This window comes from Trachypithecus francoisi, unplaced genomic scaffold (genome assembly GCF_009764315.1).
Source record: "Trachypithecus francoisi isolate TF-2019V2 unplaced genomic scaffold, Tfra_2.0 Lachesis_group15, whole genome shotgun sequence".
Taxonomy (NCBI): domain Eukaryota; kingdom Metazoa; phylum Chordata; class Mammalia; order Primates; family Cercopithecidae; genus Trachypithecus; species Trachypithecus francoisi.
This window is the reverse complement of record NW_022681460.1, coordinates 111,105,066-111,124,388: the sequence shown is the minus strand read 5'-3', so window position 1 is coordinate 111,124,388 and position 19,323 is coordinate 111,105,066. Positions and strand designations below refer to the sequence as shown.

Below are 19,323 nucleotides of genomic sequence, written 5' to 3'. Positions count from 1 at the left end.
CATGGGGGACAAGTCTTCAAAATGGGATTAGTGCCCTCATAAAGGAGGCCCCAGAGAAATCCCTCGTCCCTCCCACCCTGGGAGAAGGCACCATCCGGGAAACAGGAACGGGTCCTCACTGGACACCCAATCTTCTGGGACCTTGATCTCGGACTTCCCAGCCTCCAGAACTGTGAGAAATATATTTATGTTGTTTAAAAGCCACCTGGTTTGTGGTATTTCAACAGGGTTTCTCTTTGGGATGATAAAAATGTTCTAAAATTGACCATGGTGATGGTTGTACAACCTTTTGCTAAATATACTAAAAACCATTGAACTGTACACTTTAAAAAGATTGATTTTTTAATTTTTTTTGAGATGGAGTTTCACTCTTGTCACCCAGGCTGGAGTACAGTGGCATGATCTTGGCTCACTGCAACCTCCGCCTCCTGGGTTCAAGTGATTCTCCTGCCTCAGCCTCCCAAGTAGTTGGGATTACAGGCGCCTGCCACCACGCCTGACTAATTTTTTTGTATTTTTAGTAGAAACAGGGTTTTGCCATGTTGGCCAGGCTGGTCTTGAGCTCCTGACCTCAGTTGATCCACCCATCTCGGCCTCCCAAAGTGCTGGGATTACAGGCACGAGCCACCGTGCCTGGCCAAAAAGATCCACGTTATAGTATGTGAATTATATCTCAACAAAGCTGTTATTAAGTAAATAAACTGGTCACCAACCATGCTAGGACACAAACCCAAGGTTCTTAAGCTCCGTGTGATGGTGAGCTAGTCTCCTAAGATGGGCGGAATAATCAGAGGTACATGATTTCCAGATCTAGGAGTAATTAAAAGTTGATAGGAATTAATGGACCTAGAAAAGAGAAGGCAAGATTTAATACAGGTACACTAAAAAGAGCAAAGCCTTTATTTCTCACAAACTAGGATTCAAACCCTAGTCAAGTCCTTACTAGCTAGGAGACTGTTCAAATCACTTTACCTCAGTTCCCTCATCTATAAAACAAGAGTGAAGACATGTTGCTAAGAATGAAATGAAATTAACTGAAATTGGCCGGGTGTGGTGGCTCACATCTGTAATCCCAGCACTTTGGGAGGCTGGAGTGGGAGGATGGCTTGAGTCCAGGAATTTGAGGCCAGCCTGGGCAACATGGCAAAACCTTGCCTCAACAAAAAGTATAAAAATGAGCCTGGACTGGTGGCGTGTGCCTGTAGTCCCAGCTACTTGCGGGGCTGAGATGGGAGAGCTGTTTGAGTCTGGGAGGTCAAGGCTGCAGTGAGCTTTGATGGTGCTACTGCACTCCAGCCTGGGGCAAGAGAGAAAGATCCTGTCTTAAAAATAATAATAATAGGACGGGCGTGGTGGCTCAAGCCTGTAATCCCAGCACTTTGGGAGGCCGAGCTGGGCGGATCACGAGGTCAGGAGATCGAGATCATCCTGGCTAACACGGTGAAACCCCGTCTCTACTAAAAATAAAATACAAAAAACTAGCCGGGCGAGGTGGCGGCGCCTGTAGTCCCAGCTACTCGGGAGGCTGAGGCAGGAGAATGGCGGGAACCCGGGAGGCGGAGCTTGCAGTGAGCTGAGATCCGGCCACTGCACTCCAGTCCGGGTGACAGAGCGAGACTCCGTCTCAAAAAAAAAAAAAAAAAAAAAAAAATAATAATAATAATAGGACGGGCGTGGTGGCTCAAGCCTGTAATCCCAGCACTTTGGGAGGCCGAGACGGGCGGATCACGAGGTCAGGAGATCGAGACCATCCTGGCGAACACAGTGAAACCCCATCTCAACTAAAAAAAATACAAAAAACTAGCCGGGCGAGGTGGCGGGCGCCTGTAGTCCCAGCTACTTAGGAGGCGCAGGCAGGAGAATGGCTTAAACGCGGGAGGCGGAGCTTGCAATGAGCTGAGATCTGGCCACTGCACTCCAGCCCGGGTGACAGAGCGAAACTCCGTCTCAACAACAACAACAACAAAATAATAATAATAATAATTAAATAAGTATATATACAGCCTAGCACAGTTCCTGGCATACAGTATACCCTTAATAAACTCATTATTATTATTAATGTGACCCAGTAACCTAGGAACTGTCTAAGAAAGCAACTAACAGCTTCCAATGAAGAAGACAACTGTGGCAAGAAAGATTTTTTTTTTTTTTTAGGACTCAAAAGCAATTTCCTTGCAGCAAGAACTGTAAAACACTGAAATAAACTATGGGAGGCCACACATTATTTTGGAAATTCAAAATAAGTGTCACTACCTAAGGGCAAAGATATGACCCAGGTTGTATTTTAAGTCAAGCTGCAGGCCTGTACTATATTAAATAAAAGAAACAAAGATTCTACAGAGTTGTATAGTTTGGGAATCTGATGTAACACACAAGCTAAATTTGAACATTTGTATGCATTCAAAAAATGAAAATATACATGCCAAAACAGCTAGCGAAATCATTAACTAACCTATCTGAGCAAATAATGGCATCCACATAACATTTGCTTATAGCTCTTTAAAAACTGACATTAACAGAGGTCAAATGTTCTAGTTGTCAATAACATACAGTGAGTCTATCTGAAAGCATCTCTTGGTATTGACTGGCAGAGTTAAACTTCTAAACATTTTGCTGGCGTGCTGGCTCACACCTGTAATCCCAGAACTTTGGGAGGCTGAGGCGGGAGGATCGCTTGAGGACAGGAGTTCAAGACCAGCCTGGGCAACATAGGGAGACCTTGTCTCTATCAAAAGTAAAACAAATTAGCTGAGCGTGATGGCACATGCCTGTGGCCCTAGTTACTTGGGAGGCTGAGGCAGGAGGATTGCTTGAGCCCAGGAAGTCAAGGCTGCAGTGAACTGTGACTGTGCCACTGCACTCCAGCGTGGGTGACAGAGCAAACTCATTCTCAAAAATATATATATATATATGTGTGTGTGTATGTGTGTGTGTATATATGTGTGTGTATATATGTGTGTGTGTATATATGTGTATGTGTGTATATATGGGTAGGTGTATGTGTGGGTGTATGTGTGTGTATATATGTGTGTATATGTGTATGTGTGTGTGTATATGTGTATATATTTGTGTGTATATATGCGTGTGTATATATGTGTATATATATGTGTGTGTGTATGTGTGTGTATATGTGTGTATGTGTGTATATGTGTATATATGTGTGTGTATATATGTGTGTGTGTATATGTGTGTGTGTATATATGTGTATGTGTGTATATATGGGTAGGTGTATGTGTGGGTGTATGTGTGTGTATATATGTGTGTATATGTGTATGTGTGTGTATATGTGTATATATTTGTGTGTATATATGCGTGTGTATATATGTGTATATATGTGTGTGTGTATGTGTGTGTATATGTGTGTATGTGTGTATATGTGTATATATGTGTGTGTATATATGTGTGTGTGTATATGTGTGTGTGTATATATGTGTGTGTATGTGTGTATGTGTATATATGTGTGTATAAATATGTGTGTATATATGTGTGTATATATGTGTGTGTATATGTGTATATGTGTGTGTGTATATGTGTGTGTGTATATATATACACATACTTGCCAATGAGACCACTGATTTTATTAAATGAAAAAAAATCTAATACCAAGAGAAGAATAAAGTAGGCGTGCCTGATACCATGTGTAAACGATGCCTGAGGGAACTCTCTGGTGTGGCTAAGGTGGGGTGCTTGGTGCTTGATGGGGCACAGCAGCCATTTTGGGGGCCAACTGGTAGACCAGGAAAGGAAGCCGGAGGTGTGGAAGCATTTGCCACACTTGGCTCAGCCGAAGCCTGAAGTGTAAGTGAGTGCTTGGTAAATGCTGGCAGTGAATATGAAAACTTCTGTTAACTATGCTGTCTGGTCATTAAAGAGCTCATCTGGTAATTCAGTGTCCTTGATTACACACAGAACATCCCTTGGTATCATTCTTCTGTAGCCATTTAGTCACAGGAATCTCCTGGTAGGTATCAGTCTGTTTCAGGTATTTTTCTTGCCTCAAGTTTATCTGCTGTGCTTTTCTCTTTTTTTTCTTTTTTTTTGAGACTGAGTCTCCCTCTGTCACCCAGGCTGGAGTGCAGTGGGGCGATCTCGGCTCACTGCAACCTCCACCTCTACGGGTTCAAGCAGTTCTGCTGCCTCAGCCTCCTGAGTAGCTGGGATTACAGGCGCGCACCAACACGCCTGGCTATTTTTTGTATTTTCAGTAGAGATGGGGTTTCACCACGTTGGTCAGGCTGGTCTCAACTCCTGGCCTCAAGTGATCTGCCTGCCTCAGCCTCCCGAAGTGCTGGGATTACAGGTGTGAGCCACCATGCCCGGCCAAGCCTGCTGTGCTTTACGATGAGGCCACCTGCTTCTTCAGTGCCCCCCATGGCACACTGGCCTTCCTGGCTTTATGAGATTTTCTATGCATTTAGAGCCATGAATATGCCACTGTGACAGTCAAACCAACTTGGCACCAGAGGGCACACTGAGGACAGCGGGGGCTCCATGCCCTCTGCAGGGACTTCCCTCGGAGGGGCTGGAAAGCCGGTGGAGCCCGGGAGTGCCCATTGGGATGAAGTTGCTCTCTGGGGAGCCTGGGGCAGTGGTCTCTACAGGTGGGGAACTCAGTGCTTTGCTTACAATCCCCTTGAACGGAGGCCGAGGCCTGCACCCTGCGGTGATAAGAAGTTCTGATACAGAAGTGAGGTCTTGCAGAGCTGCCCACAAACGGCAAAAGAGGTTGTGCTTGCAGAAGGAAAAGGCTGTCTGGGTCACATGGCCAGCTGTAAACACCCAGGCTCCGGCCTCCTGAGGGCCAGGATAGTGCTCACTGCCTATTCCATTTCCAACAGGTTTGTCCAGGAAGTGGGGGTATGGGAAGTGCAGGGAGAGCCAGGTACAGACTCCAGGCCACATTGGGTGGCGCAGCCTCACGGACCTGTGTCACCCGGACCCAGCAGCTATCATTTTACTGCACTTTGAAAATGCGGATTTTGGCTGGGCGCGGTGGCTCATTCCTGTAATCCCAGCCTTTTGGGAGGCTGAGGTGGGTGGATCACCTGAGGTCAGGAGTTCAAGACCAGCCTGGTCAACATGGGAAAACCCTGTCTCTACTAAAAATACAAAAATTAGCTGGGCATGGTGGCACATGCCTGTAATCCCAGCTACTGGGAAGACGGAGGCAGGAGAGTCGTTTGGACCCGGGAGGCGGAGGTTGCAGTGAGCTCAGATTGTGCCATTGCACTCCAGCCTGGGCAACAGAGCAAGACTCCAGCTCAAAAAAAAAAAAAGTGGATTTCTGTTGTTCTGTTTCTTCCTCAGCTGCTTTCCTTTTGGGGGATAAATTTTCTAGATAAAAACTTTAAAACAAATGAAACAAAAGAAATCTTAGAGCTGGGTGTGATGGCTTGCTTGAGCCCAGGAGTTTGAGATCAACCTGGGCAATGCAGCAATACCCCATCTCTACAAAAGCTTTTTAAAAATTTTACAAATTAGCTGGGCATAGTGGTGTGTGCCTATAGTCCCAGCTACTCAGGAGGCTGAGGTGGGAGGGTCGCTTGAGCCCAGGAGGGAGAGGCTGCAGTGAGCTATGGTTGTGCCACTCCACTGCAAACTGGGTCACAGAGCAAGACCCTGTCTCTTTAAAAAAAAAAAAAAAAAGAGGCCGAGGGCGGTGTCTCACACCTGTAATCCCAGCACTTTGGAAGGCCAAGGTGGGTGGATCACGAGGTCAGGAGATTGAGACCATCCTGGTTAACATAGTGAAACCCTGTCTCTACTAAAATACAAAAAATTAGCCAGGCGTGGTGGTGCGCACCTGTAGTTTTAACTACTGGGGAGGCTGAGGCAGGGGAATCGCTTGAACCCGGGAGGTAGAGGTTGCCATGAGCCGAGATCACGCCACTGCACTCCAGCCTGGGCAACAAGAGCAAAACTCCATCTCAAAAAAAAAAAAAAGAAGAAAAAAGAGACGGACATCCATCTATCCAACGGAGAGATTCTCACATTTCAACATCCCCTTCTGAGCAGTAGTTAGAGGCCTCTTATGTACCAGGGGGGTCCTACCATGCAACGGTGGGTGGGTTTATTTCCCTCCCCTGGCCTCCTATCTCCCATCCCCCACAGCAATTTTCCTTGAGCAATCCGCTAGCTTAATTTTAATCTGGATTAAGACATTTCACGAACTGTTTTTTGCCAAATACAGATGCCTCTGTGAAACGTTTCCCAGCCGGCTAAACATCGTCTCCCCCTGCATAGCTGCAGGCCTCTCCACCCCTGCTGAGCCCTCCCTGAGAAGAGTATTTCCGACTCCAGGAAGCTCCAGGCATGGATGCACCTCACTGCCTTGGGAGACAAATGCTAGCGGCTGGCTCACAGGGAGCCGCACGGGCAGGCACATTAGAGAAAAAGCAGCGTCATAATGACAGCAGCTACTATGACTTAGGAATGTCTATGTGCCAAGGTCCTACCCAGGAACCAGTCGGGCCCCCATTCACGGGGTATCTGCAGTCTCGACTGTGTGATCTTGTCCTTTGCAGCGACACTGCGAGGCAGCGATGATCGCTCTGCAGACGGCCACAGGCTCCAGGGCCCTGGGACCCGGACCACCGTCATACGGCTCTGGCCCCCTTTCCTGGCACAAGGAGGACCCAGGAATAATCCTGGCACCTTGCTCTCCTGGGCCTTGTTCCCCTAGAGTGACCTGAGCAGCTATGCCTGTCCTCTTGGTTCTTCCAAGCAGCACCCTGGGCCCTTGGGCACCAAGGGAAGTTTCAAGACTTCTAAGATCCTCCCAGCAGCGCGCTTAGCGGGCCGAGGAGTTTGCTGGCTGTTGCCTGGGTAACCTGAGATTCCCTGGAGAACGCCCAAGCGCAAACTCTGCATTTTCCCGGATTATCTTTGCTCCTTCCCCCATGTGGACGTGGGCTTTGGAGGGAAGAGTGTAGCCATTTCTCTAACACACTTGGGCACATTTGCATTTGTTTTTAACACATTTCAGGACGTGCACCCTACATTCCGGTCAAAATATATGGCACAAAGCTATAAAACCGTTTTTTCTTCAAGGTTATTTCTCATCACAAGATAAATCATTTCTCAGCCAACAGCTGTCCCTTTTCAAAACTGTCAAGGGAGGGAGTGGGGAAACCTCTTTTCTCAGAAATGAGGAGGATACACCACTAGAAGAGCCCTGGCTTTGCCTGCTTCATCTTCTCAACAGGACTGTTTTGCAAGATGTCATGTTATCAGAAACATCCTTTGCTCCCAAACTCAAAATGATGTTGAACATGGCGAACAGGAATAGTCATGACATTGCAACCACAATAACCACAAATACAATTTCCTGAGGTGTTCTTTGAAACTCCTTGTATCTACTTAGCCCTCGCAAGCACCCACGATGCAGGTACTAGGATCGGTGCCATTTTACAGATGAGGACATTGAGACAGAGCAGGCACTGGCCCAGACCCACATGGTACGGCTGGAACCGCATAAAGAGGACGGCGAGCCCAGGCAGCAGAGGTCCCGGCCCTGGAAATCTCCAGGTGAACGGGGCAGCCCATCAGTGTGCAGAGCCACCAGGCTCACTCTATGTCCCTGGCATTGCTGTTTAAGCTAACGGGTTAGGTACAGGCATAAGTACTTCAAAATAGAGCATTTCTGCTAACGAAACATTAGGGAAAAATAGAAGTAGAATATTAGAAGAAAAGATAAGCAGTAATTATCACAGAAAAAGAAATTTTCTTACATCCCCAAAGCGGTAAGAACAGACAGCAGATGGCCTGAGAATACCAGACAACGCACCACACGGACACACACGTGTGAAAACACACACACGATCTCAGAACCACACGGGGCGGAGCCCTAAAGGACCACTAGGTTCAATAACCAGGCTGGTGATGACGACCCGAGTCAAAAATAGATGAAAATATACTCGGCAGACTGTCAGGCAGGAAGACTGTTACCAGCTGCGGCAAGAGTCCTTCATGAAGTCAAAATAAGAAACGATTTGGCATTTGGAGAAACTTCATGGAAGTGCAATATTTCACTCTCGGGCAATGCCAGTTCGATGATTCTGCACATCCATTTCCATCCCTCTCTCTACACAGATATATAATTTCTTACTTGGAAATAATTTTAGACTTGCAGAGAGTGGGAAAGACAGTTCAGGGACTCTGCGTATATTCTTCGTACAGACCCGCAGTACAGTTATCAAGACCAAAGCAACTCATGCTGCAGCGATACTGTTACCTAAGCTGCAGGCTTTATTCTGATGTCCCCGGTTTCCCCGATGTCCCTTTGCTGTTCAGGGTCTCCTCTAGGTCCCGCGTTGCATTTAGTCCTCACACCTCCTGCTCACCCCCAGCATATTGAGGGGGGGGGGGTCCTCTATCCTTCCCTGTCTCTCCTGGCCCTGCTGCGTTTGAAGTCCCAGCCAGGTATTTTGTCAGATGTCCAGATCTGGACCTGCCTGGTGCTTTCTCAGAGCAGACTGAGGTTTGGGGTTTGCGGAAAGAATGCCGCAGAGGTGACATGCCCTTCTCAGGACACCACACTGGGGTACAGGATGGCCATGTGTCTTCCTAGCAGGGAGGCTCACCTGGATCATTTGGTGAATGATCCAGGTGAGCCTGGTTTGTCCACTGTGTTTCTGCCTGGTTTGTTCACTGTGAAGTTCCTATTCCTCCCCCACCCCTTTCTTTTTTGAGACGAGGTCTCATTCTAGTGCCCAGGCTAGAGTGCAATGGTGCGCTCTTGGCTCACTGCAGCTTCTGCCTCCCAGGCTCAAGAGATCCTCCCACCTCAGCCTCCCAGGTAGCTAGGACTACAGGTGGATACCAACGTGCCTGGCTAATTTTTATAGTTTTTGTAGAGATGGGTTTTTTTTTTTTTAATTGTTTTTGTTTTTTGAGATGGAATCTCACTCTGTTGCCCAGGCTAGAGGGCAGTGACGTGATCTCAGATCACTGCAACCTCCGCCTCCAGGTTCAAGAGTCTTCTGCCTCAGTCTCCCAAGTAGCTGGGATTACAGGTGTGCGCCACCATACCTGGCTGATTTTTTATTTTTTTTATTTTTATTTTTATTTTTTTTGAGACGGAGTCTTGCTCTGTCGTCCGGGCTGGAGTGCAGTGGCCGGATCTCAGCTCACTGCAAGCTCCGCCTCCCAGGTTTACGCCATTCTCCTGCCTCAGCCTCCCGTGTAGCTGGGACTACAGGTGCCTGCCACCTCGCCCAGCTAGTTTTTTGTATTTTTTTTTTTTTTTTAGTAGAGACAGGGTTTCACCGTGTTAGCCAGGATGGTCTCGGTCTCCTGACCTCGTGATCCGCCCATCTTGGCCTCCCAAAGTGCTGGGATTACAGGCTTGAGCCACCGCGCCCGGCCTAATTTTTTATTTTTAGTAGACTTGGGGTTTCACCCTGTTGGCCAGGTTGGCCTTGAACTCCTGACCTCAGGTGATCCGTCTACCTTGGCCTCCCAAAGTGCTGGGATTATAGGCGTGATCACCTCACCTGGCAGAGACTACCCTTTAGTTTTACAACAGCTTTATTAAGATGTAATTCACATAGCGTATAATGTACCTATTTAAACTATATAACTCCAGGGTTTTTAGCATATTCACAGGGATGTGCAAGCATCACCACTATCAATTCAGACTACCGCTTATAATACATACCTATTTAATTTCTAAGCTGTATATAGTTATATATGTATGTGTCTATAAAATATAAAATCATTTTTTCAATTTCTATAATGAATGAAAAGCCCCTTCCTTCCTCAAATCGGGCTGGCTGAGCCTATTCATAATGACTTGACACACAGAAAACAAGTAGATAAAAGAAGTGATCATTTATTGAGGGTCATTTTCAAAATTCACTGTCACAAAAGGATGGTTCCTGAGGTGAGTGGCCTCAAAGGGGAAGGAGAAAGCTTTTGAAAGCAGGACAGGTCCTCTCTGAATCATCCCTGTATGGGTAAATACACATCATTAGCTTTGTTACTGACTGGTCCATGTAGAAACACCCAGTGGCCAAGCAGCCTGGGGTTCTGAATAATAGATGAAGGTAAACTTAGGAAGACCAGCCACGCAGGTGCGCTCCCAGGGAGGCCTTTCAGAGATGAACTAAGACGCTTTCACGACTCAAATGGTTCACTGATCAGAACTAATGTGATAAAAGTAATTCAATTTTGGGTTTTCTTTTCTTTTCAAGATGGAGTCTCACTCTGTTGTCCAGGCTGGAGTGCAGTGGCATGGTCTCGGCTCACTGCAACCTTCACCTCCTAGGTTCAAGGGATCCTCCTGCCTCAGCCTCCTGAGTAGCTAGGACTACAGGCATATGTCACCACACCTGGCTAATTTTTGTATTTTTAGTAGAGATGGGGTTTTACCATGTTGGCCAGGCTGGTCTTGAACTCCTGACCTCAGGTGATCTGTCTGCCTTGGCCTCCCAAAGTGCTGGGATTACAGGTGTGAGCCACGGAGCCCAGCTCGGTTTTCTTTTTCTTCATGAAGATGTTGGAAAAGCTGTTTTTATTGTCATATGGCAACTAGATCCACTCACCACCCACAGGGTTCATGAGAAAATGGAAAGCAAACGCCCGCTGGAGTGCTGACGTCACATTCAACAGGCCGAGGCACATACGCTCCCGTGTCATACGAGTGACTTGGTTATGGCCGAGAGCATCCAACCCACAGCAATGGTCAGCCACAATCACTGTGAGAATCTCTCTTGAATCGGAACCGCGGAGAAGATGGGACCTTCCCCAGAAAGTCAGTGACCTCTTGCAGGCGAGCCGGGACCGTCTCTTGGCCTCTCCCAGCCCTCCATGGCCCCGTCTGTGGTTACTGTCCCTGCTCTGCATAGAGTGAAGGAGTGCCGAGTGCGAGCAGGGCTGCTTCTCAGCCCTAGCATCTGCAGGCGCCACTCCAGCTAATTTCCCAGCAATCCCGAGAGGTCCCTTCCTCATCACCACTGCACTGATGAGGAAAACTCTTGCTTAGAGGAATTAAGTGTGTGTTTTCTCTTCCTTTTTTTCTTTCTTTCTTTTTTTTTTTTTTGAGACAGCATCTGGTTCTGTCACCCCAGTTGGAGTGTGGTGGCACCATCATATAGCTTACTGCAGCCTCAAACTCCCGGGCTCAAGCGATCCTCCCGCCTCAGCCATCTGAGTGGCTAGGACTACAGGCGTGAGCCACGGCACCTGGCTGCAATTTCTTCACAGTGGCAAAGCCAAGGCTTTGAGAAGGGTCTTGTTTCAAATTGTGGCCCTTCCCACCATGCTCCGCCTCCCCTCTGCAACGCTGACAGTAGCGTCCTCGCCTCTAATGCTCACTCCTTGGTTTCCTTCTTGACCCCTCCCTCCTTCACTTGGGCAGAATCTGTCCCCCACATTATGCAATATCAGGGCCCTTCGGGTAAGGATCTCTCACTGCTGGTCACTTCAAGAACCCAAGGGGCCAGACGCGGTGGCTCACGCCTGTAATCCCAGCACTTTGGGAGGCAGGCGGATCACAAGGTCAGGAGATTGAGACCATCCTGGCTAAGACGGTGAAACCCTGTCTCTACTAAAAATACAAAAAATTAGCCAGGCGTGGTGGCGGGCGCCTGTAGTCCCAGCTACTCGGGAGGTTGAGGCTGGAGAATGGTGTGAACCCGGGAGACGGAGCTTGAAGTGAGCAGAGATCGCGCCACTGCACTCCAGCCTGGGCGACAGAGTGAGACTCTGTCTCAAAAAAAAAAAAAAAAAAGAACTCAAGGCTAGGCACAGTGGTTCATGCCTGTAATCCCAGCATTTTAAGAGGCCAAGACAGGAAGATGGTATGACCCCAGGAGTTTGCAACCATCCCGGGCAATATAGCAAAAAAAGTTTAAAAATCAGCTAGGCATGGTGGCACATACCTGTGGCCCTAGCTACTCAGGAGGTTGACTTGGGAGGATCACTTGAGCCCGGGAGTCTGAGCTGCAGTGAGCTAAGATCATGCCACTGGTACTTTGGCCTGGGCAACAGAGCGAGACCCCATCTCTTAAACAAACAAAAAGAAGCCAACAGTTGGGTTCCCTTGGAGCTATGACGTCGGGACCGAAGTTCTGGTTTTTGACATCACTACCATTTCCTGGTAGGTCGTTACAGTACACAGCTTATGTCACATTAGGTAAGAATTTTCCAGCTATGACCTGGGAGATGACTTAAGGTCACAGAGGACACACATTCATGGAGGCTGCCCTGGTTCTACACAGTTCTGCTTGGGCTTCTGACTTCAGTCCTTCGCCTGGCTCTGCAGAGCTGCATCGCTCTGTGTGTTTAATTAAAGAATTAAAAACTTAAGCCAAAAAGAAACTGTTAATTACTACATGCCAGGCACCATGCTCGACACTTGGGAAATATTTAAGTTATTTAACACACAGTCTCTGAATGCAAAGAGCTCACAGGAAGGCGCATAGGAAACAAAGATTTAAGATCGTGTATGTTACAGCCAAGTGGGACAGACTGAAGGGACTGAGAATTTGGAGACGAGGGAACAGCGTTATTGGCTGGGGAGGCACACAGGAAAGCGTGGTGGAGCTGAACAGTGAATGCAGCCAGGAGTTCAGAGGGAAAGCGAAGCCATGTGTATCGCAAGTGAGCAGCAGCACGAACAGGACACAGACGAAAATCTACGCGTGTTCCTTCAGCGAACGCTTCCTGAACACCTTTTCTCTAACGTATTGGTCCTTGGCATGAAACTCCTTTTACTACATGAGCATTTCCCCAAAAGGTGAGACCACATTAGCCCTGCAAGGTGCAGCTTGAAGAAAACAACTGTGCTCAAAGAGGCCTGAGAGTGCGGCATACACCACGTCCTCCTCCGAAGGCCTAGATACTGTCTACTAGCGTAGTGAAGGCTCTGAGAAGTCCTGCAGTAAAGAAACCCTTTCTGTGTTGAATATCCAGAGTTTCTCGAATTTACTTTACCACTGAGTGCCACTCCCCCTCCTTTTTTTTGAGACAGGGCAAGGTCTCACTCCGTGGCCCAGGCTGGAGTGCAGCAGTACAATCACAGCTCCCTGCAGCCTTAAATTCCTGGGCTCAAGTGATCCTCTTGGCTCAGCCTCCCGAGTAGCTGGGATGGCAGGCACATGTCACCAAGCCCAGTTAATTAAAAAAATTTTTTTGTAGAGATGATGTCTTGCTACGATAACCAAGTTGGTCTCAAAATCCTAGCCTCAGCCGTTCCTCCCACCTCGGCCGCCCAAAGTGCCAGGATTACAGGCGTGAGCCACCCTGCCTGGCCTTCTGTCAACCTGAGATAGATTACAGGATTCTCAGAAACTTTCAACGATGTTTGGAAAATCTCCACATGCCAAGGAGACATGCTAAATGGTTTTTGCTCATTCCAAGCAAAACAAATACACAGATGAGTACAAAGCAGTGTAGCATCGCCATGGCTAAACCCGTGGCCACTAAACCCGTGGCCACTAAACCCGTGGCCACTAAACCCGTGGTCACTAAACCCGTGGCCACTAAACCCGTGAGTGTGTGATATGGGGAACTCTGCGACCACATCCCCTAACGGACAGAAACACACCTATGTGGACGCTAAAATGGCAGACACAACAAATTATTTATTTTTGGCTTGGGCTGTCTTTCACTACTTCAATACAGCTCAGTGTGCAGGCTGGAGGAAACCATTTTTCCCCAAATAGCAAAACCATTCCCGATTCCTCCCCATGCCAGCCCCTCCCTGCCCGGGTCCGCTGTCTAGGAGCCCAGAGCTCCATTTTCTGACTCCTGCAAAATGTCAGCCCAGGCAAGACGGCTGTCTCTGAAGTTTGCAGGCATGCAGGGAATCTTAGATACGTGAGCTTTACGCGTGTGCCAAGAGTACAGGGAAGAGAGGGTCCAACACCACTGTCCCGGTGGGTTTCACTCAGGGATGACTCTGCACCCCCAGGGGACACTGGGCCATGTCTGGAGACATTTTTGGTTGGCACAGTTGGGGAGTAGGGTACGGGTGGGTATGCTGGCATCTGGCAGGTGGAGGCTAGGGATGCTGCCAGCCATCTGACAGTGCACAGGACAGCCCCACCACACAGGACTACCTGGTCCAAAATGCCAGCAGTGCCAAGGCGAGAAGCCCTGCATCACACTAACAAAGCACCCAACCAACATGATCCATGAGCGCGGTTGACAGAACCCAGGTGTCAATCGTTACAGGTAACTGGGTGACAGGCACTACGTATCCTGACCCAGTAAATAATCTGGATACCCCGGCTGACTGCCACATAACGAAGGCTGTTCATCATAAACACCAACAGCAGCTTTCAAGCCTGTGAATGAACGTGGAGAGGCAGGGACACACTGGGTGAAGCCGTAACCACTGGCCACCATCCTCACGCATACCCCACTGTGTTATCTGACAACACGAAGCAGCGCAGGGGAGCTGTTTTGATTCTCTCTCTCTCATTTTAAGAATGGAGACAGGAGGCCGGGCGCGGTGGCTCAAGCCTGTAATCCCAGTACTTTGGGAGGCCGAGACGGGCGGATCATGAGGTCAGGAGATCGAGACCATCCTGGCTAACACGGTGAAATCCCTTCTCTACTAAAAAAATACAACAAACTAGCCAGGCGCGGTGGCGGGCGCCTGTAGTCCCAGCTACCCAGTGGCTGAGGCAGGAGAATGGCGTAAACCCGGGAGGCGGAGCTTGCAGTGAGCTGAGATCCGGCCATTGCACTCCAGCCTGGGCGACAGAGCGAGACTCCGTCTCAAAAAAAAAAAAAGAATGGAGACAGGAGATGTGTAAACTATAAAAATAAACAGAAGGTAACAGTGGGGAAACTAAATCAAACGTGAAAGCGGAGGAACAGCTCATGAACTGAAATGATTTCACACACCCAAGGTCGACCGCGCCAGTTCCTTGGTAATTTATGATGACAGGACAGTCCAGAAACAGGCACTTCTAGGCGGCCACCAGGAAATCCCCGTTCCAATAATGAAATACTACAATGTTCTCGGCAGCCTGTCCTCTCCGTGAGCTGTGTCCTAGGATTTACCCACACCAACATCATTTCAAACAATCATAAAATAATGGATTTCAAGAGACGTAGAAGTATTTGAGAAAGTGGGCTCTGAAATCAGATTATCAACTAGCTCTCCATCCAAGGTGCCAAGGACAGCCACCTTTACTGTCATTTATCACTAGCTTCTAGAAATGCCAAAACACCACAGGTCCCAGGAGGAGAAAATAACTCATAATTCAAATGAGAAGCATCCTTATGCAATGGAAAGGAAATGGAGGTGCGTAATATGTCAAAAAGCAAGGATATTAAAAATACAAAATGCTACTAACTTTAGACTAAATATTAAAATCACGAAAACCAAATAGAAGGTTATTCCAAGTTGTCTGCCTCAGACCTGGAGGCTGTTTATTATTTCACGTGCTCTACTGCAGAATTAATAGAAAGTTTTAGAAGTAGGAAAAAAAAAAAAAAAAACTAACCTTAAGGTTATCAAAGGTTTTGACAGTCTGCGCCAAGTCACTGACATTCCCTGATGACGCTGTCCCCTGTCCCCTAGGGCCTGAGGACACCTGTGAGCCGTCAATGATCTCAAAGCCAGAAAGCAAGGCCTCTGCACAGCTGCAGCGAGACTCCTTGGCTCTCTGACCCGATATCAGGTATGTCTTCAAACCTATGATGGATAAAAGTTACAGTCAGCACAGATTGAAAGCACCGTCTGTTGAAACGCAGCTCCATCTTGCTCTCTGGGGAGGACTCACTCCTGGAAAGTTGAGAGTAAAGTGAAAATGTGAACAGCTCATAGTTTACGACGGATGTCCACGATCTCTCCGGAGAGATGTGGCCTCAGGGAGACCGTGGGCCCCCGAGACACTCCAGTTACCCACATTACGTTTTCTTGGAGTAACGGCTGCATGTTTCCTGTTTCACCTTCAGGGTTAACATAAGCATTAAAAACTTCCTCCATAAAAGGGTCCCAGGACCTCCCTGTGAAGGCAGCAAAGCAGACTGGTTGACCCTAGACCCTGCTTGGGTTTATTTCTCTCTGTAAATACCAGTCCGGTGAGTACCTTCACAACGGTCAGTGTAGACGTCATGGCAGCCTTCGGCACTGACCATCTTACCTGTGTCAGAGATTGCAAAACTACCCCGAAAAACGAGACCCTACCATGCACCAACAGACCATGAAAACCTCCCCTGACTCAGAGTCGTCGAGCATCTATTTCCTGCTGGATTCAAACACTCACCCCAGGAACATTCAGCTTTTGTTAAGCTGAGGTCCACATGTGTATTATTCTCTCACAAAATCCCCCCATAGAAAAAAAAAAAAGGTGGTCAAAAGGACACTGGACATATATCTTTACAATTCTCCTTGGAGGCCGTGAATACCTGGACCCACGCCTCACCGGAAGGAGCTGTGAACAGGCGGGTGGATCCCGCCCCGGGAATCTGCTGGGAAGATGGCAAAGGAGCAGCTTTTCCGGGAGGAGCCCAAGGAATTTTTGAAAAAGAAGCAAACTTTATTTAAACAAATCCATCCTTTGTCTTCACTGGAATGTAACCAGATGGCAAGTGTATCGGAAGGAGGGACAATGTAAGTTAACATTTAAATAACATTTATTTCAGGCCTGGTGTATGCCACGCACTGAGAATAAAATCATGAACAAAGCAGGGTCCCTTCTTTGTTTCTTTAATTGAGATGGAGTCTCACTCTGTTGCCCAGGCTGGAGTGCCATGGTGCGATCTCAGTTCACTGCATCCTCCACCTCCTGGGTTCAAGCCATTCTCCTGACTCAGCCTCCTGAGCAGCGGGGATTACAGGTGTGCACCACTATGCCTGGCTAATTTGTGTATTTTTAGTAGAGATAGGGTTTCTCCATGTCGGCCAGACTGGTCTAGAACTCCTGACCTCAAGTGATCTGCCCACCTTGGCCTCCCAAAGATTACAGGTGCGAGCCACTGCACCCGGCTGCAGGGACCCTTCTTGAAGGGCTGAAGCTGCAGCTTCAGGTTGTAAAGCGTGTGGCACGGAAAGATTCCATCAAGAGGCCACGTGTCTATGACACAGATCGACTCTGGCTTCTTACACTGGGTACCTATTTGGTCAGTGCTTTAAAATTAATTCATCAGAAACCCAGGGACTACTTCATCAATGATCCCGAATGATTTTATAAGTATGGCCCCATCTCATCATTTCACCTCCCTCTCTACTTGTAAAAATACTACATGGCTTATCTTTTTAAGTCAAGTGTTCTGAGAATTTGCCAAGAGTCCTGGAAACATGTAAAGACATCTTAGAGCGTAGCCAGGTCATAGCTGAGAATCAAAAGACTTAGATATTTTTAGATGCCAACTGGCCCCAAGAAATCCTTCATGGTTTTTTTTTTTTTTTCCCTTTAGAGGTGGGGTCTTGCTCTGTTGCCCAGGCTGGAGAGCAGTGGTGCAACCATGGCTCCCTACAGCCTCCACCTCCTATAGCCTCAGCCTCCTGAGTAGCTGGGACTACAGACGTGTGCCACTATGCCTAGCTATTTCTTCTTTTTTTTTTTTTTGAGACGGGGTCTCACTGTGTTGGCCAGGCTGGTCTTGAACTCCTAGACTCAAGTGATCTGCCCACTTTGGCCTCCCAAAGTGCTGGGATTACAGGTGTGAGCCACCGCACCTGGTCAATGGAAATCTTTCACTCTTAGGTCCCGAACTTTTGTGCATTTTTTTCTCCAACAAAAACCCACATCCCAATTGATGTACAAGATCAACCACGGCTATAACATGTACACACTGAAATGGAAACGTGAACTGGAATATGATGTAGGAGTGAAGGCATCTTTATACCAATTTCTCAGACCTGTCCCAGGCAACACTGGACTGACTCTGCCATTTCACTTTGCCAGAGTTAAAAAATGCAACCGATGCGGACTCAAGAGAGGACAACGAGCTGGCAGGGCTTATTCCCGCCTTCCTCAAAGAAGTACACGCGAGAACTTCTGTCCCAGAACTGCTCTAAGGGTCTCCTTCCCGTGACTCCTGAGTGTGGCCCACAAGTCGCCAGGTGGCAGGGTGGTGACAGGAGCCACTGACAGCCAATGTGACGGTGGATGGCAGTCCACAGGGCACACGCAGCAGGGAGCACCCCGTAGTAGCATGGAGCAGTGGCGGCCACCTCTGCTCACAAGCTGGGCATGTGCCTCATGCACATCTCCAACGTCTGCTGTTGCTTGTTTGAACTGGGGTTACTGAGTCACTCTTAATTCATCAAACATTTATTAAGCACTTCCTGTTTACTAAACACTGATAGGTACAGGGACGATGTGTGACTCTTTTGGCCAAGATCATGACCTGTGTGGAGCCCGTCACCTGAAGAGGGGCCAAGAGGACAAGCAGGTGTGACTCTGGTCAGGCACGCCAAGTCCCAGGACGAGGAAGGACGGGTGCTCCAGGAAGCACAGGAGGGGGCATCTCAAGAAGCCTCGGGAAGGAAGGGGCTGTGGCTCGAATGTGTCCTCTCCAAATTTCAGGCGTTGTGGAGTGACAGTCTTAAGGAAGCAGGGCTTTAAGAGGTGACGAGGCCAGGAGGGCTCCTCCCCTGCAATGGGATCAAGCACCTGCATAAAGCGGCTTGCTGCAAGGGGTTCTCTCGCTTGCCCTCCCGTTTCTTCTCCCTTCCAGAAGATGCAGCCCTCTCCAGACACCTGAACCTGCTGGTGCCTTGATCTTGGACTTCCCAGCCTCCAGAAGCATGAGGACATACATTCCCGTGCTGTATTGATTACTCAGCCTGTGCTGTTCTGTTACTGCTTCCCAAGCAGATGGAGACAGATGGATCAGCGCCCTCCACACGGAGAACTGAAAGACGTGGGGAGGTCAGCCTGGCAACAGCAAACTGGGCTAGGGGCAGGGGTGGCTGATGCCAGGCAGGAGGGTTACTAGAACGGGTCATGAAAGGTCCTCTACAGAGGGGGCCTGCAGCAGGTACAGCTAAAGGATGGCTTTTAACTCAGTGTGGCTGGAACAGAGAATGTGTGCAGGGAATGGCCAGGGCTGAGCCGCAGCACCTGTGCAGGGCACTGTGTGGGCCATCCCGGGAAGCCTCCATCCTGGGGCCACCAGCGGCAGGGGCGCGGGAGCAGGAGGAAGAGCCACATAGGAGGCATGAGGCAGAGGACAAGCCAGGGAGCCGGTGGAAATGCCAGCCACAGCAGGTGGGAAGTTGGGAGGCACGGGAGTCAGAAAATAACGGTGGAAATGGGAAACCTACTCCTCGCAAACTGGCGGCGAGAGGCAAGGCTCCGATTACAAGCAATCAAGCGTGATGGGTGGAGACCTGGCTGCTGGAGGGGGCCTCGG

General features: G+C 48.6%; 1 protein-coding gene across 2 annotated transcripts in view; it reads right to left on the bottom strand.

Moving 5' to 3' along the window:
- The window catches only part of ADCY9 (adenylate cyclase 9), a 158,806-nt gene that overhangs the window by 32,137 nt on the left and 107,346 nt on the right, over positions 1 to 19,323 (bottom strand). For both annotated transcript variants that reach the window (XM_033235915.1, XM_033235914.1), the window contains exon 3: positions 15,462 to 15,652. In XM_033235915.1, the coding sequence (XP_033091806.1) occupies positions 15,462 to 15,652 (191 nt within the window). The remainder of the gene's footprint in view (positions 1 to 15,461; positions 15,653 to 19,323) is intronic.